At 40.9% G+C, this 23,292-nt stretch overlaps 1 protein-coding gene across 6 annotated transcripts in view; it reads left to right on the top strand.

Annotated features, from left to right (window-relative positions):
- Window positions 1-12,282, top strand: part of CRADD (CARD and death domain containing adaptor protein) — a 77,819-nt gene extending 65,537 nt beyond the window's left edge. For all 6 annotated transcript variants that reach the window (XM_086887756.1, XM_023933461.2, XM_023933469.2 and 3 more), the window contains one exon: window positions 11,765-12,282. In XM_086887756.1, coding sequence (XP_086743882.1) covers window positions 11,765-12,060 — 296 coding nt within the window. In that variant the 3' untranslated portion in view covers window positions 12,061-12,282. The remainder of the gene's footprint in view (window positions 1-11,764) is intronic.
- Window positions 12,283-23,292: the final 11,010 nt, after the last annotated feature.

Genomic DNA, 23,292 nt, shown 5'->3' with positions numbered 1-23,292 from the left:
TGAATGTGAGGGTCAAAATACTTCACCCTAACCCTCAAATCAATTAGAAGGTTAATTTCAAGATGTGTTTGATTTCTTTAATAAAGTCAGCTGATGTTTACAGTTCTGGTGCTAAAATTTTCAGCATTATGAAGAAAGCCTCTTGATTTCTTTGTTTCTGAGTTTGTAGAACCTAAAAGATGTTTGCTTAAGCAAAGAAAAAATCCTTTCTTAAATTTGTTTTCCATTGTTACCTCTAAGAGGTTCCTGTGATGTCAGGAACAGTTGTCAAGGAAATAACAGTCCTTTTCTCTTGTTTGTAGCAGGATTTCAGGTTTGTTTCCTTCAAGGACACTAATATCACTTGTATTTCTGCATCTCTGGGACAGAAGAGATTTGTCTAGTTTTTAGTTTTGCTTTTTACTTTTGTTTCAATCTCACTTAGATTAGACATGGCTGTGCAAAAATCCCAAACCAAGTATAACAAATCTTTTATGGGCTGTCGATCTTACAGCCTTTTCATTCTGTTGTTAAAACATTTTTATTTCTGATTCATTAGGTACAAAAGCCAAAATAATTGAAATTTCAATTCTGGATCAAAGTCTGGCAGCTAGTAAACTACAAAACTAAGAGGGGAAAACATTGTCTATGCATGAGACATGAAAATTAACTGTTTAACGAAAATATTTTTTCAGATGTTTAGGTTTTTGCATATGAATCATCCCACTAATAGTAGCATAAATCTTCTACAAACAGCCTAAGTAATGCAAATGTTTGCTAATACCTTGTTTAATTTTGAACTTACTTCAGTTCCTTTGGCATAATGCTGTTCCTGAGTGAGTAGAAGAGTAATTGGGTCCTTAGCCCTCGAGTGCATGGTTGCAGCTGTGAGTCATCTCCTTACTTTCCGTGCTGTCTTGGGATCTCTAATGACGGCAGAGGATCAGCGTGTTGTGTCACCCGGCACCAGCCATGTCACAGGGCAGCCACGAGCCCCACTGCCGAGCACATGGTGCGGGCTGTTCTGTGCTGACTCAAGGAGGAAAAAGAAGTGCTCATCCAATCCCTGCTGGTGTACAGTGCTCTCTGGACCTCGGTTTCGGAAATTACTTCACCCACACTCCCATTTTTACCCTTTTCCTACCAGGATCAGGTGACAGATCCATAACCAATTTTTGGAAATGAAATTTTAAAAAGGGAATGAATTTGACTCGCATATATCTCAGACTTCCATATATTTCAATTAAGATTTTGAAAAATTAGGGAGGTTTGTGTATACATGTACATACATACATACATGCATACATATATATGTGTGTGTGTGTGCGTGTACATATATATATATATATATATATATATATATATATACACAAATGCATTCTCACGTTTGCGTTACAGATAACTAAAAGTCTTGTGTCTGTGACCTTCTAAAATTACGGTCCTATTGGACAGCTAAAATTGCTGTTGGACAGTATGGATCTGTGAAACCAGCCATGAGGTTCTAAATTGGTTTCTTGCGTATCTTCGACTGACTTGGCACTTGAGAGGGCTGGTTGTGATGCTAAGCCTTCCATTCATCTGAAAATGAAGAGACGCAAGTGACGCCACCTGAAGCCCTCCTTCCTGACACCTATGGAAAGCTCTGTCTTCTGACTCAGGCTGTTGAATTGCATTTGGCAAGCCAGGCACAGCAACTGATGGTAGCTGAGCAGTGTATTTTAGTACCACTACCTTTTTTTTCCCGTGTATTTTGAAATGTCAAAAAGTCTACTAAAGTTCATAAGCATTTAGAGTACTGATGCAAAAAAAGGAAGAAGAAAAGAAACCAGGAGGGGTCTACATCCATGTCGCTTATGGCATTTTGTGAAGTCTTTACACCTATGCAAAATGTCTGTAAGGAGACACTAAACTCACCTGTTGCACTTTGTTTACTTGTTTTGCATGGATGTAAGTGATTAAATAAAATGCCAAGCAGTGGAGGATTCAGCAGAATGATAGTACTGTTTTAGCTTACTGTGAGTGGCTCGTTCTATTAATATATGTTTGTGGTCAGGAAGGAACGCAGTCTCACTTCGCTATAATATGTGCAGTATTAATTTTGGTTTGACACCTGCCAGGCAAAGATCCTCACCAGCCAAAGGCATTCTTCACAACTGAGCTCCATCTGTCATGCAGATCTTTGATTCTGATATTTCTAATGACTCGAGCCAAAGCAAAAAAGAGGAGCCAACTTGAGGAAAAAAAAAAACTTGAGGAGGAATGAAGAGTTCTATCAAGGCTAAATATAATGGCTTATTGTCACATTTAGTTTAAGTCCTGCAAGGGAAACATGTGTGATATATTTTTGTTTTAGAAGAAAACAGTCCTTCATACTGGTAGTGTCATTGTTGTTGTTGTTGCATGAAAGGAATATTGATAGCTAAAGTTTAAGCACATGATTTTATTGCTGAAATGCTGTAGCTTTTAGAAAGATTTCTTGATAGGAAAGTTGATAGTAAAAAAAGTTTACTTACTTATTGTACTCATCAGATTAAAAGCCTAAAGAGTCTTTGAGTCTTGCATGAAAAGGAGCAGCAGGATTAACACTTGCCTCAGCTCTTTGAAAGACAGCTCAGGCTTTTTGAAATAAGCATTCAAGTAACGTCTGTCAAAAAAAGTTAGCTTCCAATCCCCTGACAAAAGTTGCATGATGATTTTGTCACCTCACTGACAAAACAATCATTAATTGCTCCAGTTAGTTTTGTTTTTCACTTAGAGTGGGTGAATTAATCTGTCAGAGCTGCCCAACCCACATGGGTAAACATTTGCCTCCTTCGATACCATAAGAAGCCTACAACAAATATGAATGTATTTTATGATCATCACAACTTCATACACTCACCTCCTGATAATTTTTTTTATTTATGATAGCATGGAGAAGAAACTTGACTAAGATAAATTTTAGATCTGTGGGCTTCAGATCTATAATTAATGGTTGAAAGTTCTGTATTATCAAACACCATTCAATTCACTAGGAACTGCAGAGCATTGAAAACTATAGAAATGAAGTGACATTCTTCAGAATTTGATTTTTTTCAGCATTATTTGTAGGCTTGACTGTTGGTGTGGGTGCTGGCCTGTAAAACAAAAACTCTCTACTCTTTCAGACTAGCAGGTGTCTTTGTGCTGTCTAGTAGCTCCTGAAAGCTTGAATGTTCCACAGAACCTAACAATTGAGTAGATCTTTCTTTTTCCCCTTAGTGTATTGCTGCATGCTGAACTTGTTCATGCATTTATATCAAAGGTACACTGCAAAGATGCCATCATTTGTTGTGATTTCAGTATTCATGCATATTGCTCACTTATGTATAACAATATAGAAATTAATAGGAAATATCAAGCAAATTTTACTTCTACAGCAGTGCCTAGAGCAACATAAAATGCAAGGTCTAAAGCCACAGTATGAGTAAATCTAGCACTGCCTGTGATGTTAGGTCATCCTGCCTGAAAAGAGTAAACATTATATTATGTTGTGTTTCTGTTTACTTTACATAGGTGCTCTTTTCCTTGCCTGCATCTGCAACAGCCATTTATTAATTGAATTAATTACTTGATCTCATGGTATGCAGCAGCAGATTAAAAAATGTTCAAGAAAACTGTGTAGCAACTGAAACTGAATAGTGGGAATACAACTAAAAACTTTTGTCATGAAATCTGAATGTTTATGTTTCAGATTTACCAGTCTGCTTCCCCATCTGCAGCTACTAGGCAGTCCTTAGCAAGTGATAAAGAATATATGAATTAGCTGCTGGTATTGAGCCAAAATAGAAACATTTGTGTTCTTGAATTGCCTGTAGATTTACAAAATTTTATGCTGTTTTTCTTACCCTAATACCCAAAATGTACTTAATGTCATGAAGTGTGGTGTTTTAGAGCTCACAGAGGAGAAGAGCTGCCAACAAATGAAGATCTATGTACTTTTTAATTACACCACTAATGCAGAGTCCCAGCTAGCTTTCAGCAGGAAGGAGCTGAATTTGGTACCTGAGGTGGATTGTGCTTCACTTCAGGGAAGTGCCATCAATTTGATTACCAAAGGATCATGGTCACAGTTTATTCTGCATATTGGCAGTCATATGTATGGTAGATTCCAATTTGTTAAAAATAAGACAGAGAAATTAGTATATTTTAATGTAAGTCATAAAAACCAGCACAATGAGGAAGAATGGAGCCAATCTTAAAAATGTATTTCATATTTGCTTTCATTTTGATTAGTACCTTTCGTAATTTAATTAAGATACTTGGAGATGTAAATTACCATGACAGAAGTATGCTTACAAGTATGTGTTTTATGATCACTAATTGACAGAAGTTGATTTTATTAATGCAAGTTCCATATATAATGTTTGCATTCATTAGTTCAGAAGTTGCCAAGTTACAGAAACTGTGAAGCATGACTACTCATAAAATTCTCTGTTAGATTTGTTTTACTGTAACATGGTCAGCTGAAAAAAAATATACTGCTTTTTAAAGTATATTTTTTATTCTGGGTGTTTTTCTTTCAGTGTATTCACTGTAGAGATTCCATTCTGTAGGTTACTCTGGATATTTAACTGGCCAAGATTTGAATGCATTGCTTTAGAAAAGATAGTATATATTCTTAAGAAGATATTGGATCTATTGTTTCTACAAAGGTGCAAGTTTTCCATCACCAGGATTTTTCCATCACCAGGATTTTTCCATCACCAGGATTTCCCCATGCAGAGTCTACTCTGTGGGAGGAAGAATCTGGATTTCCCAAGCAGAGAACAGAGATCAGCTGTTGCTTGGTAGTCATCATCAGATGGTGTTCTCAAGTAGCCTGAAATGGGATGAAGGAGGTCGGCATCTCTTTGGTAGTCAGCAGGAGCCTTTAGAGGGGGCAACCAGCACAAACAAGTGGAACAGCTGTCACAGCCTCCCACCTTGCAGCTACCCGTGTAGCTGCTCACTGCTCACATTTGGCAGGAGAGACAGAAACAGCTATGCACGTGTTAAAAGCAGGAGAAGGCTATACAACTTCTCCAAGATATTTTTCCTCTTCTTCTGTAAGTGAATTCTAGCTGAGTGTACTAACTTTATATATGGAAAAATATCTCTTATGGGGTCTGGTATCTGTCTGCAAATAGTACAGTTCAGTTTTTCTCACTCCTTCGTCAAACACTCTTTAAAACCCACTGAAACCAGGAGGCAGATCTGGTGGGTTTGAGTAGACTTTGGATGGGCTGAGTGATCCATGCTGTTTGCAGATGCATAGAAGGTACGTATGTGCTGATACCTAGAAGAGGAATACTTTCTCCATGTTCTCTGGAGCATGATTATTTGGAGCTGTTGCAAAATACTAATGTTCCCTTCTTGGCCTTTGAAGCAGTCTGGTGTTTAATTAGCAACAATGACAATAAGATTAAAAAATAACACCTAAATAGTAGGGGTTGGTTTCTGGATAGTCTGTTTTACTCTTTTTCATTGATTTCATTGATTAGCAATTTGAACTTGTTTCTTGTCTTTAAACAGATCCCAAATTGGATCCTAAAGTTCACTGAAATGAAATAATCTTATAATCCTTCATGACAATTCTGACTTGCACAGGCGGGTATAAGTGCTGGACGCTCCAGCACCTGCCAAGTATTGTATGTGATAATTTCCTGTCTGGCACTCCAGTCCTTCATGGCTGCAGGTTGGCTTATGAATTTGAATGTGATGTAGGAAGAGACAGGCATCTGCCTGCAGTTTCACCTGTTAACAGTGTTGGGAGAGAACAGCTGAACAAGAAAGCAGCAGAGCAGCTTACAAATGGAGACTTACTGTAAGCTTTCATCTTCTTTTCTAACAAATCAAGCCAAGCAATCCCCTGCAGTTACCCAACAACTGTTTTCTAGCCTTCTCACCAGGATCTCCACCATAATTTTGCATTTTACTTCAATTATCTGTGGCACTTACTGGGATCCCTCAAAATGTTTCTTCTCTGCTATTCTTTTCATCCAGCATCTCTAGCAGCTCAAGGAGGTTGCAGCTCCTAGAAATCTCCAGTCTCTCCAGGAGCGTTACGTAGTGTCCTTCAGTTCAGGTTCTGCAGCCCTCGCTGCTCATGAAAGCCTGTCCTGATCTGCCAAGTGTTGTCTTTGTTCATGACACGCTCTCACTATTGTGCTCATGACAAGGGGATTTTACTCTAAAGCAAATATACCTGTTTATGTGCAAGTTGTTTACTGTTGTGACATTCAGTCAGTAAATAATTTTTGTAACATAGCACAGCTGCCAAAACACACAACACACAGCCTTGGCAACTGTGCCCCTTCTGTACCCAGTGCTGGGTCTGTGGCTCAGGCTAGTTAAATGAATGGGCCGGAGGGAAGCAGAACCTCACACTAAATTCATTATTTTGTATGTTTTTCTTTAGCTGAAGTGCCCCACATGCCACTGATGGCATGTTAGCCATGATGGCTCTGGGGAGCTCCAGAGTCCCTTTTAGCTGAATTTCCTCTAGTAACCAGGGCCATGTGCTCCTCTGCTGTGGGGTGTTGTGTGTATGCATGTACCCCATGTAGCTTCTGAACCTCTTATCCAACATCAAGAAGCCTGCCTATTTGCTGTTGAGGAAAGGAGCAGTTTCATGAGTGTCTTGAGAACAGGTAAGCAGCTGGAGAAGACCTGAAGTCAACTCTGTAGGATTCACATCCTGGGGAGGAAGTGAGGCTTCTTTGGTTTGCTGCTTGTAGAACCTCTTAATCTAACTTTACCACTTCTCAGGGAAGAACTGTTCTCCAGATGCCAGAAAAGATGATTAAAGAGGACTCTGAAATGCTTGCTTTGAACTCTTCAGAAATCATGACTAGTATCTGATAAGAGGATTAAGTGAACAACAGTTAGCGTCTTGAGTCCAGATCACTGAAGGACTCCATACACCTAGCAGGAGGAGATGCTGTGGCCAGATGCATGCCCAAGTAGTTACTCCTCTTTACAGTCCCATTCCAGTTTTGCAGGGTCTGAAGACCAGACTAGCCAACATGTTTCTGATGTTATTATATAAAAATTAGAGCATTTTCCTAGCATTGTTCCTGCCAAGAGCTCTTGCATGCTTGATTTCAGCATACTCCTTGATTCCCAGGAGAGTTTTCTCTCAAGCCAGTGCTGTTCTGGAGGCTAGGAAGCATTCTTGACCCTTCCCAGGGAAATCTTTATATTTTTTCTATAATGATTTACCAGGAGAAATGGAGTATGTCTGGGCATTAGAATGTGGAGCTCAAGAGACAGCTGGATTCCCATTTCCTCTTCCACGGCTCCTTCTTGTCTTATCCAACAAGTATGTACATGGTCCTCTTAAGCGGATAAAATACAGAGGCAGTGCTGGAAGCAAAGACCAGTCTGCAGAAACACCTTTCCCAACAGACAGGTTTATTAGTTATTAGATAAAAGATGGGCCATAATATATCCCTGACTCTTCAACTGTCTTCTGAACTGCCTGTGGCATTGTTCTCGTAGGATTAGGCAGCAACTGACTGAGATCTTTTCAGCAATTTGGATTCAGGTGCAATTTCCATCCAAGTCCCTTTTACACAGCGGGGAGCAAAAGCCAAAAAGTTGAGTTTGTGTTAAAATGTACTGACTTCACAGAGAAATCTGTCTGAAACTCCAACAAATGCTTTTGGTCATGCACAAAGAAGTCACACATACATGGAGAAGGGCCCTTTAGGCAAAACTGTAAGGCATTTTGGTCCCCAGCAGTTCTGAGGAATCAGCTGGGTACTTTGCAGGTTATCCAGCAGTGAATGCCTCAGCTCCTTTTGCTGCCGTCTCCTGTGTGGACTTTATCTTACATCCTTCCATTTGTGCCAAGTGAGACACAGCTAAGGTGAGCTTGTTTTCCATCCCCCTGATTTTTCCAGTATCTTCTTGTAGTCTCCTACTTAAAGCTACAGAGTTTCCGAAGAAAAAGAAATGCAAAAGCAGTGACTGTCTGCCTTTTCCCCCTGTGTTTTTTGTATCTTTGTTATCTGGGTGACTGTTTTGTCTGGTCTGTATCTGTGATACTATTTATATCTATATCTTGTGTTTCCTGTCCACACTCACCAGCACCACTGTAACTCCTGTTTTGTGCAGTGGTCTGGAAGTACAGATGTGCACACAGGCCAGAAGTTGTCAACGTCTCCTGTTTTTTAACTGGAACAACTAGGATAAAGCTCAGTGTGGATGAGCTTCCTTCACCAGCAATGGGGAGAAGCACATTCCCTCATGCTACAGCTTTGAATAGAAGGAGCTGCAGGTCTTTCTCTGGGTCAGTTTCAGCTCCACAGCCAGAGTGGAGAGTGTCCTTCCCATCTCCAGCCTTAGGGAAGGGGATTTTCATGGTCCCAAGAACCATGCCAGCCAGCTGGCTGGTGGTCCCAGGGGAGTTCTGCACCAGGCTGGCTCTCTCCCCAGCACAGAGCTGTTGGCTCCTCATTCCTCAGGACCTTAGTGGCTTCCGCATGAGCAGTGAGACTTCAGCCTCTAAATCTCTGCAGCATGTGGCACTGGCACCTTGCAGCCCAGACCATGGCCACAGCTGGACACAGTGTTTCATTTGGTGTTGGCAGTGGAGGTGACAGCAGCACAAGTTGCCTACTCCAGAGCAACCCTCAACACCCTCCTGTGGTGCCCCAAGCCCTATTTCTTCCACTTCTTCCCATTTTTAACAGCGCAGTCCTCGTTTTGCTAAGCAGAAGCACTTGCCTGACAGAAGCACGTACACCTACTCATCAGACCCACCTAGAACAAGAAAAACTTGACCTTTTTTTTTCAAAAATGAGGTCTCAGTATCCTAAAAGTACCTTTCAAATGCAACTGCAGGATCTGCATAATTGAAACTTTTTCTCTAATCTCATTACTTCCCTCAGGCTGTTCCTGACAAGCGGAGATTATAAATGAGAGTTTGTAGTAAACATAGCTAAAATAAAAGGTATCTTTAATATTTTTGCAATATATGCAAAGCAGTTTGGGCATGAGCACAGAGAACTCATTTCTATTTCACCTCAAATACCATTAGGTTTATTAAATTAGGAGTGACATTAATCCTAGAATTTACCCAGATCTTTTTGTGATTTTGCATTTGTCATAACGGAAAGTTCTCACTAAATATTTCTCTATACCTCTAAATAATATTGTCTGTCATGTAATATTTATCTCCGGTTTTCCTCAGTGTTTTTGTATCAGAACTGAAAATGAGCTATCAAAGAAAATAAAATGAGACTGAAATACCAGTCCTTTGTATTAAATTTAACATTTGGCTTCTGTCCCAGAGTTTTCCACATCCATATTAGAATCAGATGGTAGCGTAAGATGAAAAGATCTCCTGGATGGGTTTTATTCTGATCCTAATTAAAGGGCTGATAACAGACTGAACGCAAGATACTGATTGTAGTAAAAAAAAGCCTGTCTAATATCAAAGGCTGGATGGACAAGCTGACATGTATTATTGTTAGGCCTTCCTTCTTGATCACATTTCAGTATCGTAAAATCATTCTGCTAGTGGATGTGACATATAAAAACTTCAGTGTGAGAACAAAAAGCCCAGGCTGGCAGGTATTACTGCTGTGCTAACACACTTAGTAGCTGACCATAAGCCAAGGAAAGGGTTTAATATCAAAAAGTATTGTTGGTGACAGCACAGTGTAGCTATATTTATTTTATTCTCAACTATTTGCATTCATGAAATACACTGCCTTGTCCTGACTTACCTGTGAAACTGGTATCACATGTGATGTGACAGCATAGGGCAGTCCCACTGGTATTGCTCAGCCTTCTTCAGAAGTTGTGCATCCTCTGCCCTATCCACAAACCAGCACTTGCCCCAGATTCCTTTGGCTGTCTGGAGACAAGAAGATCAAAGAGACCTGAATAGTTTTCAGAAAGCAATTTTCTCTTTACTCAAATCAGCTTTGTATAGTTCTTGTGTATTATTTGGCTGAAATTGTACAAACATTTGCAGGCTCTGGGTGTTCTATGCGAAAACAATTACTTCTGATAAAATGAAGGAATGTGCTTTCTGGTATTGCTGTTCTGCTGTAGTGGAGACTGTGAGCATGATATTGGAGCAATAAATTAGATTTTGCAAAGCAGCATTTCTGTAGGGAGTCTGCTGCTTTAGACCAACAGGCTATAATCAGCATTTTTCAAGGGGATATTTTGCCTGTGTTTTTTGCAGTATCTTCAGCAAGAGAAGTAGAACAGCAATTGCAGACTGCATTGACTCTTCATTTCAGCTTTTGATCACAAAAGCTATTGAAGAATAAATATGCTTTGTAGGTATTTTATGCTGCTTTTCTAAATGCACCTTTTTAAAGGCTGGTATGTGGTTTGAACTTACAGGAAGAGAATCATTTCACTGGCACTGGCTGTTTACAGCATCAGCGTCAACATTTGAGCTTATACCCAGTTCTCCTTTTACACTAAGTGGAGAGAAATGTGCACATTTAGAGGAGTTTAGTTAATTAATCTGATTATTTTAGAAATCTTCTTTCCAGTGAGAGAGTTTGTGTTTTAGAAGAGTCTATTTCTCTTCTCAGCAGTAATTAATCCTAGCATATTTAGTTCAAGAGGGGTTATCTGTAGTTAGGTGAGCTGGATCTCACACAGCATGTTTCTGAATAGCACTGTATTCTCACTTGGCTACTAACACTGTTTGTATGAATACTTTCGGGATTTTATTTTAATCACCAGATTATTCTAGGGAACACATAAAGAGATCAGTTGTGTTTGTAAGAAATGCTTGCTTCAGTCCCTACAAGATTTTTACTGATGATAATTACAGCTATCTTAATGCTTCCTATGAAAGCTGCTTTGGTAGTTGAATTGATCCTGTCCTCCTCAGGTAACAGTTTAGTGCAAAACATCTCTTTGGATGAAGAGTGCATTCTCTTGGGTATGTGGACAATCCTATGGGACTAAACATCAGGCAAAAATCTCTGAGAAAAAATGGGACCTCCTTGCGTTCTCCTGAAAACATCTTCAAGGAGCTCAGATGAATGGAGCTGTGGCACATACATGCCTGCTTTCAGGAGTGCTACAAGAACTGGGCTGAGGGATAAAGAAGCATAGCTTGTATTTGTGAACACTGTTGATGCCCTGTTCATTTGGGTTCACCTGAACCATGCTTATAGATTAATTCAAATAGAGGAAAAGCCCTCAAGGCTGGTCTCCTCAAGATGAGTTTGCTATACATGACAGGGCAGAATAGGTAAGTAGCATCTTAGGACAGAATTTCCTTTGAACAACCCTCAGAAGAAAAAAAGAGTAATACCTATTAAGTAAGAGATCAAAGTTATTTCTGAAGTGTATAAATGGAATCACAGAATAGGAGTAATAAGGAATTATTGGTCCCATGTTTGTCACTATATCATACTGGTGCAAACACATTGAGGATGATGGCTGCTGGAAACAGGTTCCCTGAAAACCTTTCTTGTTCACTACCATGAAATCTATAATTACTTCTGGAAGTCTTGGCTTTGGTGTACAGTTCTGATGTCTGGATTACTGATGTCCAAAATCATAAGGCTCCCTAGCATGGTCTACTGAGCAATAGTTTTCTTCTGATTAATCTTCTGGTTCATTACATAATTAATTTTTCTAGGTAAATATGTATTCTGTTTAATTAATTAATTCTTTCACCTCAGCCTTGCTCATGCTTATTCCCTCCTTTGTCAATGTCTCCCATTAACTCTTGCAGCATTGCCTAGTGACACGCATGCTTTTTCTTTCTCTTTTTTTTTTTTCTTTCTCTCTTTTACAGACATACCTGAAGTTGCACCATGCATTTTGAAGATGTCACCGACTGATCAGCAGTTGAACAAGCTGGCGAGGAGGCTGGGACCTGAATGGGAGCATATAGTTTTGTGCTTGGGTTTGTCCCATACTGACATCTATCGATGTAAAGTCAATCACCCTCACAACCTGCAGTCGCAGATCGTAGCTGCATTTGTCCTGTGGAAACAGCGTTTGGGGAAAAAAGCGACAATCCAAAGACTGCACGCCAGTCTGATGGCAGAGGAAGTGGATCCTTCGGTGATACAGTACATGCTTGAGTGAAAACATGCTATTTATTCAGTGCTTCCACGCATTTCATTAAATTAAGTGAAGAGGATGGAAATGTATGTTGAAGATCGGATGTCTCAAACTGTAAAAAATGTGAGATTGGGATCTGTGATTTTATTAAGCTTAAACATTCCAGTTTTCTGTGGCATCTTATGACTTGTAATTCTTTTCATGCCAGATTAATTTTTAGCAGACATTAAAAAATGGATCACTCTTTCCTGTTCCCTTTTGTGCTATTTCAGTGGGGATATAGGGTGACAAAGTTCTTGCAAGCAGGCAGGCCTGCAGTGAGTTCAGCAAGGTTTTTGATTTCACCGAGGGAACAAGACTTGGTTTCACTTATTTTCTGGACTATGTTGGAGTCTTTTTACTGCTGTTTCATGCTAGTTCCCTGATATTATAGCAAGAAATGAGACTAATCACCATTACTAATTTAACAATTTTACAACAGTTATTGCAGGTGGCTAATTTCACATTTATAAAAGTTTCACCACATACAGTTTCTTGCTAGGATAGATGGCTGTCACTTTTGTTTGCCACTGAAAAAGGTCCTAAGTGGAAGTAGCAGGGCTGTAGCATGCTTGTGAGGGTTTCTGCTGTTATTATTTAATGGGTGTAGGTTTCTGCAGGCAGGCCCTATGTGCATATGCCATGTCACAAGTGGGGAGTTCTCAAGGAAGACACACAGTAGAAAAGTGACCAGAAGTAGGCAAGAACCAAGTAAACTGAGCAAGAAGCAGCCTAAAAAAGGAGACAGCTTCTAAGTTGTCCATAAATAAACTGGGAGACCTTCTGGTGCCTGCTGAGTCTTTGAACTGTGCTCTGTATCCAGGCAATCTTGTTTCATGATGAGGTCAAACATCCATAGGCATGTTGCTCTGATCACTGCACACCCAACAGGATAGTGAATTTTGCAGGTCCTTTCTGGTCAAGATGAACTTCCCACTATTCTCCCTCCAGCTTTCCTCAGCTTTTCCTCAGCTCATTTACTTTTTACCAGCTTTTCTGCACCTCACAGGGCAGTTTTGGCACTGCTGTCCTCAGTTCTTCGCCAGTGTAATTTTACCCCCAATGAAGATAAGATTTTATACAGAAAAACGGTAAAGTTTGTGCTCTTCTCCTCCTCCCCTTCTGTCATGGAGATTTTGTTCCTGCTGGGAAAAAATACTGAGATTTTTGCTGACCAGGCAAGTGGGGATCAGTCTGCAGGATACCCAAAGGCAATGGGAGTGACCAGCTGCTCTCTGAGGCCTAAGGCTAAAAGGCAGAATACATTTTAATTCTCCCTGAGCAGTTTGCTGTACAGTAAATGAAGAACAGAATTTTCATGCTGAGTTTCTAGGTCTATTTATGAATAAGTTACTTTAGACTGTTTCATCTACAGAGTCATTGCCAAAGAACTTCCCATCCTGCAAAATTTGCTCTAATTTCACAGCTTAACAGCCTTGTCTGAAGTCTTTACTGGGGCAAGAATGAACTTTATTGCTTTTTATTGTTTAAAATTTGTTAGTTTTATACCTAAATTTTGAAATACATAGGAAATTAGAAAAGACAGAAAGATTTTAAAGAAATCCTATGTGCCTTGGTTTTTAGAAGCATAGAAACAGAAAACATATCCTGGCAGGATCTGGCTCCTGCAGGTTCTGAAGCTATCTGGTAATATTTTGGTTTTAATCTTCTGTATACAGTTATGACCCTGAGTAAACTGTGATACTGTTATACCTCACTCAGATCTTAACTACTCCTATTCAGATCTCAACTATTCATATCCTGCTTCCAGAGATTAATTATATCAACAAATTCCAGATAAACAAGTTAAATTAATTTAGGGTTTGGGATTTATTTATTTTTTCTGTTTCACAATGCTTTAATGCCAACATGTTCTTTTTTAGGTGGAAAACCATCCCAGAGCAGGTGTACAGACATTTGGCAAATTCATATGAGTACAGCCCAGCACAGGGAGTGGGATGAGGACTTTGAAGCAATTCTGCCAGTGAGATTGACAGGAGCATGGTTTGCATATTAGGGAGGAGAGGCAAAGCAGTCTTCCTGACAGCAGTTTGGAGGAAACAAAGTTAAAGATGGTTGACAGGAGAAACTGCTGAAAATGTGATTTAGAGGAAGCAGTTGACTCCCAGTGTCATAAATGTAAGTACCTTATCTTGTTCTGAACCAGCAAGGACCAAGTCTGAGCACAAGACTGGTCTTCAAGGCAGTTCATCCCCAGTTAACCCAGAATGATCACAGTGCTCCAAGGAGGCAACCAGTCTGGACAGTAAAGCAATGTAATGGGCACACTTACAGGACCCTGGTACCTTCTTCTCTGGGTGAACTTTGCATTTCATGTTCTTCATTTCATGAAATCATAGGATGGTTTGGGTTGAAAAGGACCTCCAAGATCATCTAGCTTCAACACAACTGCCATGAGCACCTTTCAGTACACCAGTTTGCTCAAAACCCCATCCAACCTGGCCTTAAACACTTCCGGGAATGAGGCATCCAAACATCTCTGGGCAATCTGTTCCAGTGCCTAATCACCCTTATAGTTAAGAATTTCTCCCTAATATTTAATCTAAACCTACCCTCTTCCAGTTTGAAGCTCCTCCTTATCCTATCACTACATGTCCTTGTAAAAAGTCCCTCTCCAGCTTTCTTGTAGGTCTGTTTCAGGTACTCGATGATGCTATAAGGTCTTCCCTTAGCCTTCTCTTCTCCAGGCTGAGCAGTCCCTACTGTCACAGCCTTTCCTCACAGGAGAGGTGCTCCAGCCCTCTGGTCCTCTTTATGGCACTTCTCTGGACTCCAGTGCTTCTATGTCCTTCCTGCGTATGGACTCCAGAGGTGTTAGCAGCACTCCAGCTGGGGTCTGACAGCGGAGAAGAGGTAGATAATCACTTCCCTCAACCTGCTGACCATGGCTGGCCAATGTCAGGTAATCCATAAATAATATACTTCAGAATCTTTTTAATGGTTAAGAAAACAACCTTCAGTAGATAGGAAATTTCATGCCAGATAAGGCTTCCTTTCAAGATGGGGATCTGTCTGAGCATCTACTATGGGCTACTGGAAACCTGATAAGTGAGTATCATATCAGGTAATTTCTCCAGTTTCTTTAGGTGGGCTAAATGGTACAACCCTTGCACCTGGTACTAAAATTACAGGAGCCACAGCTAGACAAAGATTATAAAATCTGGCCTCTCATATTGTAGAGCAAAGCATGTAATTCATAATTTATAGTTGCTTTCACATTCCCAGGGCCTAAATGAATGCTCTAATACTTGAGTTGCATATATTGGAGGGGTTTACTTGTTTTATGAGATTGTTTCCATTGCTGTTATTTTAAAATTCATGGAAATGTTCCTATTAGATTCTTCATTTTTATTAAAGCTTGTTTTTGCACTACACAAATGCAGGGATACATTTAACTGACAGTAGTATTCCTTTAACCCAGTGGATTTTTCCATCCACTTAAAAAATATTTTTCTATTGTATGTAATGCATTATTTTGCACAAGGATGCAATTAGGACAGTTTAATTCTTCAGATGTATAGTAAGGCCTCTTATTCTCTCATAGAACACTCAGAAGATCTGAAAATGTTTAATTTTTTCTGCTAATTTAAGAGCAAATATTATTTAATTAAATCTCATGGACAAGCCTGCAACTTGAGTGTTATTCAGGACCAAGACAACTCAGTGAGTTTCCCCATCTCTCCCTTTACCTCAAACTCTCTTGTGCCAAAGTTTGGGTGATGACAGGAGACCTGCACAGGGGCTCCTGTCCTCCCTGCCCACTGTGCTTCCAGGGTTGGTGCAGGGGGCAGGCTGGCTTCCAGGGGAACCCCAGTTCCACCGTTTCTGGTGAAGTGCACAGCCACTTTGGGCTCTGGGATGGAGTGTGAGTTTGGCAAAAGTGAGCCAGAAGAAACTTCTCTCTGATGTGTTTAGGTTTCTTAATCAATATTGAAAAATCCTCACTAGTGAAGCTTGGTATTATCGGTATCTACTTATTTGTGGCAGAGTTTAGGAGCTCCAGGACAGGAAAGCATAAAATGTGGCCACTTCTGGTGCTTCAAATGAAACAGATGGCATAGCTTGCAGTCCTTGGAAGAAGTCATCATTGATTTTCTTCCTTGGTCTCCAGAGGAGACTCTGACATCCCATTTAACTCTTCTGAGTGGTAAATAAGCTCTATAAAACTGTTTTGTACTCTGCAAGTACAGGTGGACCCTTAGCATGGCAATAGGCGAGACCTAAGAGCACTAATTTTCACCTGCATAAGCTGTATGAATAATCACAAAGGAAGGATCTTCTCAGGGTAAAAGCATGTCAGACTGCCAATGAAAATGCATTCATGTGTTAACCACTTCTCCCAGATATAGTGAGGGAAATTTCCATCAGGAGTCATATTTTATGATGGCCATTGATCTATGGAATAAAACATTTTGCAAAAGTCTGAAAAAATAAACAATGTTATATTATAGTTAAAGAAAATAAAAGGTATGCTCATCTAATGCTAAATGTGGTCATGCTGCAAATTTTGTTTCTTATTGGAAATGAAAACAGCCTTTGAGAGCTAATATATAAATATATAAAGCTGTTTATAAGCTTCCATATTCTCCATAGACAAAGACCAATGTCAAGACACAGTAGAAGTAGAGCTAAAAGGACAGTTGATAAAACCTTTGTCTATTTACAGTGAAGATTCAAAATCTTTGTCCAAATTTCACTAAATTAAAAGATTTTTAAGTTTCAAGGTGTCTTACTGCCACCTAAGATCTAAAGATATAAAAATAAATTCAGTGTTCTGGCTTTTTCCCCACCCTGAATGCAGTGTCTTTTTTAACTGCTTACCTGAGAAAAATGAGCATTTTCCAGAAACAAAAATACGCAGATTAAAAAATTAGTATGTGTTTTAGCAGAATTCACCTCTGAACCTAGCATTTTAGTTGTGGAAAAAGATTAATTGCAATTTTCCTTTGAAACTGGTGGGTAGAGCTGATGATGGCACAGGAAGATTCCTGTCTCTTCTGCAGGAGGAGTCTGCATTAAAACATCTGTATGTGATACAGGTACCATTTCTGAAACTGATGTCTGGTCCAAGCCCCAACAGTAAAAAGACAAAAAGTCTCTTATTAACGTCAGTGCACTTTGGATTAGGCCTTCTTTAATTGGAACCTGCTGAGGCATGGTACTTTTACTATCTCCTTTTGAAAAAGCAGTCTTTTTGGATTTGAGGCAATCAAAAAGAAAGGCAGTTTTGTGGATGTAATAAGCATTCTAGGCTATGGGGTCCTCTTTTCACTGCCACAAGTACTACCTTGCACTGTTCACTTCAAAGTAAATGCCATGAAAAAGGAAAAAAACTCAGAAAAGTGGAACCATTCAACAAAGCATATCGGTAAGTCTCTAAAACCAAGATAATTTTGGGTTTTGCAATGAGAATAATCCCATAAAACCTGGGATTTGATGGCTCAGGAGATCATTAATACGTTCATGGAGTTTTCCACCTTGAGATCAAGGTTGCAAAGCCACCAGGTTGACCCAAAAGAAGCACAATGTAATAGAAATCTGTGGGTTTTCTTCTTTTTTTGCAACTTTCACATCTGACCCACACAGAACCAGTCCTTGCTGTCAGACTTGGGAACGGGCAGGCAGGATCAAATGAGCCAAGCACTTGAACTGGCCACAGTCCATGAGAAGGACAAATCCAATAGATCCTGGGGCAGGGGTTCTGTGCTTTGCTGTGGCTGCTGAGATTTGTGCAGAGAGGCCACCGGGTTCTCAGGATGACAGCCAGACCTTCACCACACCAGCAACAAGTTCATTCACATGGAGAGGATGCACAGAGACCTCCTTAGCAGCTCCTTGCAGCACGTGCTCAAAGGCCCTTTCACTGGCTGGTGAGTTATTTCTCTCTCGTGAGGGCTGTCCTGTGGAATGTGTGCCTAGGCATAATATTTAACTGCCCAAGGTCCTGTTGCTGCATGACAGAGTCACCTCCATGAACAGGCTCAGGGCAGGTTAGGACAACATCTTAGCTGGGAGCACTGCTCAAGCTTAGCACCCATCAGCAGTGTTCCTAGTTGAAGATGTATTTCGGAGTCAGGCTTAATTTTTGGTTAACAATATATTTTTTCTTAAATTCAGAACTGATCTAGCACTTCCTCTCTGGTTTGGGTTCTCTGCTTGTAGAAGGAATTTTTCCCTGCTATTGGGATGCTTGCACTTGGTCATTTGGTAGCTGTCAAGTAAGCCTGCCCAGTGGCATGAAGCCCAGGTGCGGGCCTCAAATGTTAGTCTTTCTTACTTTGAAAATGTGCAATTATTCTACTACCTGCAACTTCTGCATGTCATTGTTCACTGTGTTTTCAATCATAAGCTATTTTATTGTTATTTATTATACTTGTCTATCTTTGTAACACTAACTTTGGGTTATCCCGAAGTCAATCATTCAGTTCTCCTTGCAAACTAGAGTGGGGTGTTTGGGGTTTTTTTTTACATGTAAACTGGACTCCATTTTCTAGGAAGCAGGTACACAGAGATTCTTACACTGCTTCAATGTTTACTTTGATTTTTTTTAGTGGTACTTTCTCCATCAGGAGGGTTAAGCTTCCCAGCTTCACCTTGTGAACTCCAGGAAGGGGCTGGGAGCATTTCCACTTGGTTGAGACCAGTCAGGATGAGCCAACAACTACATCTGCCACCATGGCACCTTAACTGGAGTAGTGCTGGGGACTCATGACTCAGTCATTGCCCTTGAAAGCCCAACAGGCACACAGCACCCCTGTAAAAAAAATGATATAAAGACATACTAGGAGGAAAAATATAGCATTTAATTTAATTATCTAGAGCAGGCACACCTCAGTGAAACTGCTTTTTATGAGGTACTTTTATTTTTATGGATATATTTGATAGGCTTTATTTAAATAAGAAAGCAATTGAGTAACTAGAGCATGTGGAGACTTCTGATAAGGATCCGTCTTTCAGGTTATTAAACAAACTGCATAGCAAGTGCTCAATTATTCTTCGAAATGCTTAAGCAACACCTTTTGTTCAGATTCCCATCTAGAATTACCTCCCAGTAAGTTGCCTCCCAGTAATTTCCAAGAAGCAGCATGCGAACAGCACACACCCGTGTTCTGGATAATAAAGACTTCTGAGAAAAATTTCAGGATTAATAAACAAGCCACAAAGAGACCTGGGAAACCAAACCTTCTGAAGGAATTTTACTTGCCTCTCACTGAGGTCTCTGTGGCATTGGGTCTGATGTCTGCATGTGAAATGAGCCCTAATAATTACATATTCTTGCTCTCCATTTCTGGTCCTGACTGCAACGTTTGAGAAACCACTTTACATTGCACCTTGTGATGCAGACTTTTGGTGAGCAAATTTTGATGAAGGCGTAGTGAGCCTGAGATTGTGTACACTCAGGGTTGCTGTCAAAGCAAGCAGCCATTGCATGGCAACCAGGAGCCTCAAAAACCTCTGCAGAGCAAAAGGAGCTCTGAGAAGCATGGGTGTGCTTCTCAGTCATGGTACAAAGTATGTCAACATGAGCCTTGAAGAGGCAACCAGAGGTTTATGTCCTTGTGATACACTTGGGTTTTCTCACCCAGCACCGAATATGTGGGTCCCACAGAACTCTGAAAAAAGGAAATCAACTAAACCTCTGAAACTAATTGTCTAAAGCAAGAGCCCCATAATATCAGCAGACAAGAGTAATAACAAAGATCTGGAGAAAATCACAGAGGAAATGAAGTCCTGAGTTTGGCTGACCAGTTTGCTGTGAGTTTGAAGTCTGTGATTTCTCTGTTTCAGCTGTAGACTGAGCTCCCTGTGACTGGTTGGTGGTTTCCCTGCTTCCATGTCAGCTTGGGCCTCTGGGGAGTCAGCTGTTGTGCATCTGGTAAAGGCAGGGAATAGCAAGCAGGTCAGAGAGGGACGTGTGTGCATAAGGATGTAGAGGACATAAATAAAGGAGGTCAAGAGAGGAGGGAATATGCTTCAGAGCTCCCAGAGAGCTCTCTCCCAGTGCTGCTCCAGGTCCCTGCCTTCTGGTCCCCTGTGCCAGCAGATGCCAGAGAAAGTAGGATTTTTCTTTCTCTTTTTTTTCTCTTCTGAGTCAGACATTACCAACACAGATTTAACTCTGAAATCCAGCTGACAGGATGGCTCCAGGTTTAACATGCTTTCCTAGAAGGGACAATTTTCACAGGTGCAGAGCCACCATTGCCCTACCACACAGGGGACAGGACTGCTCTGACAGTATCAGGACATGCACCATGCAGGGCTGGACAATGAGGTTTGGCCATCCCATCCAATGGGTTTTCATCCTGATGGTTTTCAGGCCATGGGTTGGGAACAGGTCTAAATGCCCAAGCTATTGGGTGCAGTTCTGGTGGAGTTGGAGCATGGGAAGGTCAGGCTCCATTGGCTGGAGGATCCTGCTTGGTCTGAGGCTGTGAGAGGCTTGCCCAGCTCTGGTATGGGCCTATGAGTCAAAGCGCAGCCTTGTTTCAAGACACTGGGAACCAAAATAGCTGGTTCCTTGGGAACCAAAATAATTCAATGAAGTATCAGCTGCTTCAAAATCCCTCACAACTGTCCCATCTTACAAATGCAGGTTGTTCTCTGAAGTTTTATAAAATCATAGAATCTTGGAATAATTTGGGTTGGAAGGGACCTTTAAAGGCCATCTAGTCCAGCCCGTTGCAATCAGCTGGGAAACAATTAGACCAGTTTGCTCAGAGACCTGTCCAACCTAGCTTTGAATGGACTGGGGCATCTACCACCTCCCTGTGCAACCTGTTCCAAACTTGGAAGAGAGTAAGGGGTGAGTGCTAGGCCCAGTACAGAGGCCTGTGTTCCTGCTCATTCCTCATGGCGCCTTTTTGCTGTTTGCCCAAGCTGGTCCTGATGCATGGCCAGTACCACTGTGCCTCCCCTACCATGGAGGAGTGGGTTTGTGTAGACCCTCAGGGTGAACCACAGTGGCTCATATTTCTGACGAGCCCTGCAGAAATCCAACGGTTGAGTTTAAGCCATCCGTGCAGTGGTGAATGCCATCTCCAGGCAGACATTTCTCAGATGATGCCATTGCATTCTCCTACATGAACATGTTGGTGAACACTTATGTTTTTAAGGGCTATTACAGCAACAAAGTAGGAGTGCTGAACAATAGCAAGCTAGAAGTGCAGCTGATCGAAAGAGGCAAATGCAGGGTTGCCGCATTCACTGCTGTGACCTCTCCTGGGTTCATAAGCTTGGTAGGAGAAAGAGGAAAAGAAGAATGACACTGTTTGACAGTGGCTATAACTAACATGGTAGGAAAAATCCAGACCTAATGTATAAGAAATGATCATATGGGATAACAGAATTGCTCATCTGTTAAGCATTACTAAATGCTTACTATACTAAGCATTGCTGATCTCCAGGAAATGTACCTAGGTGAAGCTGAAGATTTTTAAATCTAAAACTGATGGTATAAATCAAACTCTCTTTAGGCTCCTGCAACAAGAGGAGAAAAGGAAATTGCTTTTCAGCCCAGAAAGCATGCTCCTGGTAACTGATAAACTGGCTGTGACTCTCTGCAGAATGCATGATGAATAGCGAGAAAGCAAATACCAGAACTATAACAAGACTCCAAAATGACATAGGGAATGACAGCAGCTGTTGCTGGAGAAATGTGGGGCCACAGGAGATCCCTGTGGGATGGAAGGCAGCGGGTAGGAGGGGAAACTGCACCATATATGTAAGGGAACTGCACCATATATGTAAGGGACCGGAGAGTACCTAGTTTGGAACTGTTTATCATCCAGGGGCTTTCATGTGTTACTGTAGCTGCTTAATCCTGGAGCCAGAAGAGATACGCAAGGAAACACAAAGGTACTGACACAGCCAAAGATGCACCAGCCAAAGATGAGCTGCAGCCTTACTGAGGTGGTGAATGAGGAGGATGGGAACCTGAAGAAAAGAAACCCTACAAGATGGAGACCTGACATCATCCCTTCATCAGCTTCACTGACTTTCACCAGCTAATGATCAGGCATGTCTTCTACACTTCTATGGACAGCAGAATGAAGATGGGCCCTACACGCAGGCAATTCAGCCCACCTGTCAGGTAGAAGTGCATGATAACTTCTAAAAGAATCTCTTTTCCACCAACTGTTGAAGGAGCATAGATGACTAGCTTTGGCCAAACATTTGGTGTTAGAAAGCCAAAGGATTTATCTAACTATAGACATCTCCCACTGTGACACCTACATCAGAGCTGATCCCTGTCACATCCTTTTACAGTCAAGGGAGAGAAGGCAGCGCCTTTTGGGTGTAATTCATCTACCTTTTCTTATACTTTTTTCTAGGATGAGATGAATTCACACCCCAATGACTATAAATGATGCCCAGATCAGCCTTAGGTGTGTACATTAATTGAGATCACATCCCTTGTGTCAAATTAAATCAATCCCCCCCAACCCCACCAAAGTACTGATTTTTGAGACAAAGTGTTTTCAGCTCCTAATGCTTCTGGCTGCCAATGCTGTTGGCTGCTGTAATAATGCTGCCATCTCACCAGCTGTGAATGTCCTGACAAGGTGAATTTCAGGGAGGCCTTTCTGGGGGTAATAAAGGGTTCATGTATCCAATAAAAGGAAATTGAAACTTGCAAGACAAACTTCCTTGGAGAAATACCTACTCTGTTTGTCTAAACAGTTCCTGCCCAGCAAGAGGGATTCTGGAACAAAATGCAGCCTTGTAATTGAGTTCTGGTCCCAGCTGTGTAAAAACACAGAGTGGATCCCTACTACAAAAATAGATCTTTTGGAGGAAACCAGCAAAGACAAGGGTGTCAAATAAAGGTGATAAAATGCTCAGCAGTACATCATTACCATGACCAAGTCACTTGCACTCCTGAGCAAATACATTCCCTTTTGGGCCTTGTGAGAGGTTTAGTAGCTTGGCTTCACCCCACCACCTCCGCCACCCCCTATAGCCTTTCTTGCTCGAATTTTAAAAGCTTGAATTTGGAATAGGCTTGCTTTTCCTCATGTCTGTATGTCTCACCTCAGTGCCATTAAAAGTCATGACACGTAACAGAGAAACAGCTGTGCAGGAAACTTCAGGCATCTGTTTAATATTAATTGCATGTATTCCTAAAAAGTCATAGCATGTTTTTAAAATTTCAGTGCACATCTGGTGCGTCACTGCTCAGGGCTTTTTTTTAATAGG

The sequence above is a fragment of the Cyanistes caeruleus genome, chromosome 4, assembly GCF_971803275.1.
Source record: "Cyanistes caeruleus chromosome 4, bCyaCae1.hap1.1, whole genome shotgun sequence".
Taxonomy (NCBI): Eukaryota; Metazoa; Chordata; class Aves; order Passeriformes; family Paridae; genus Cyanistes; species Cyanistes caeruleus.
Note: the sequence above shows the minus strand (reverse complement) of the source record. Positions and strands in the feature narration are given on the sequence as shown.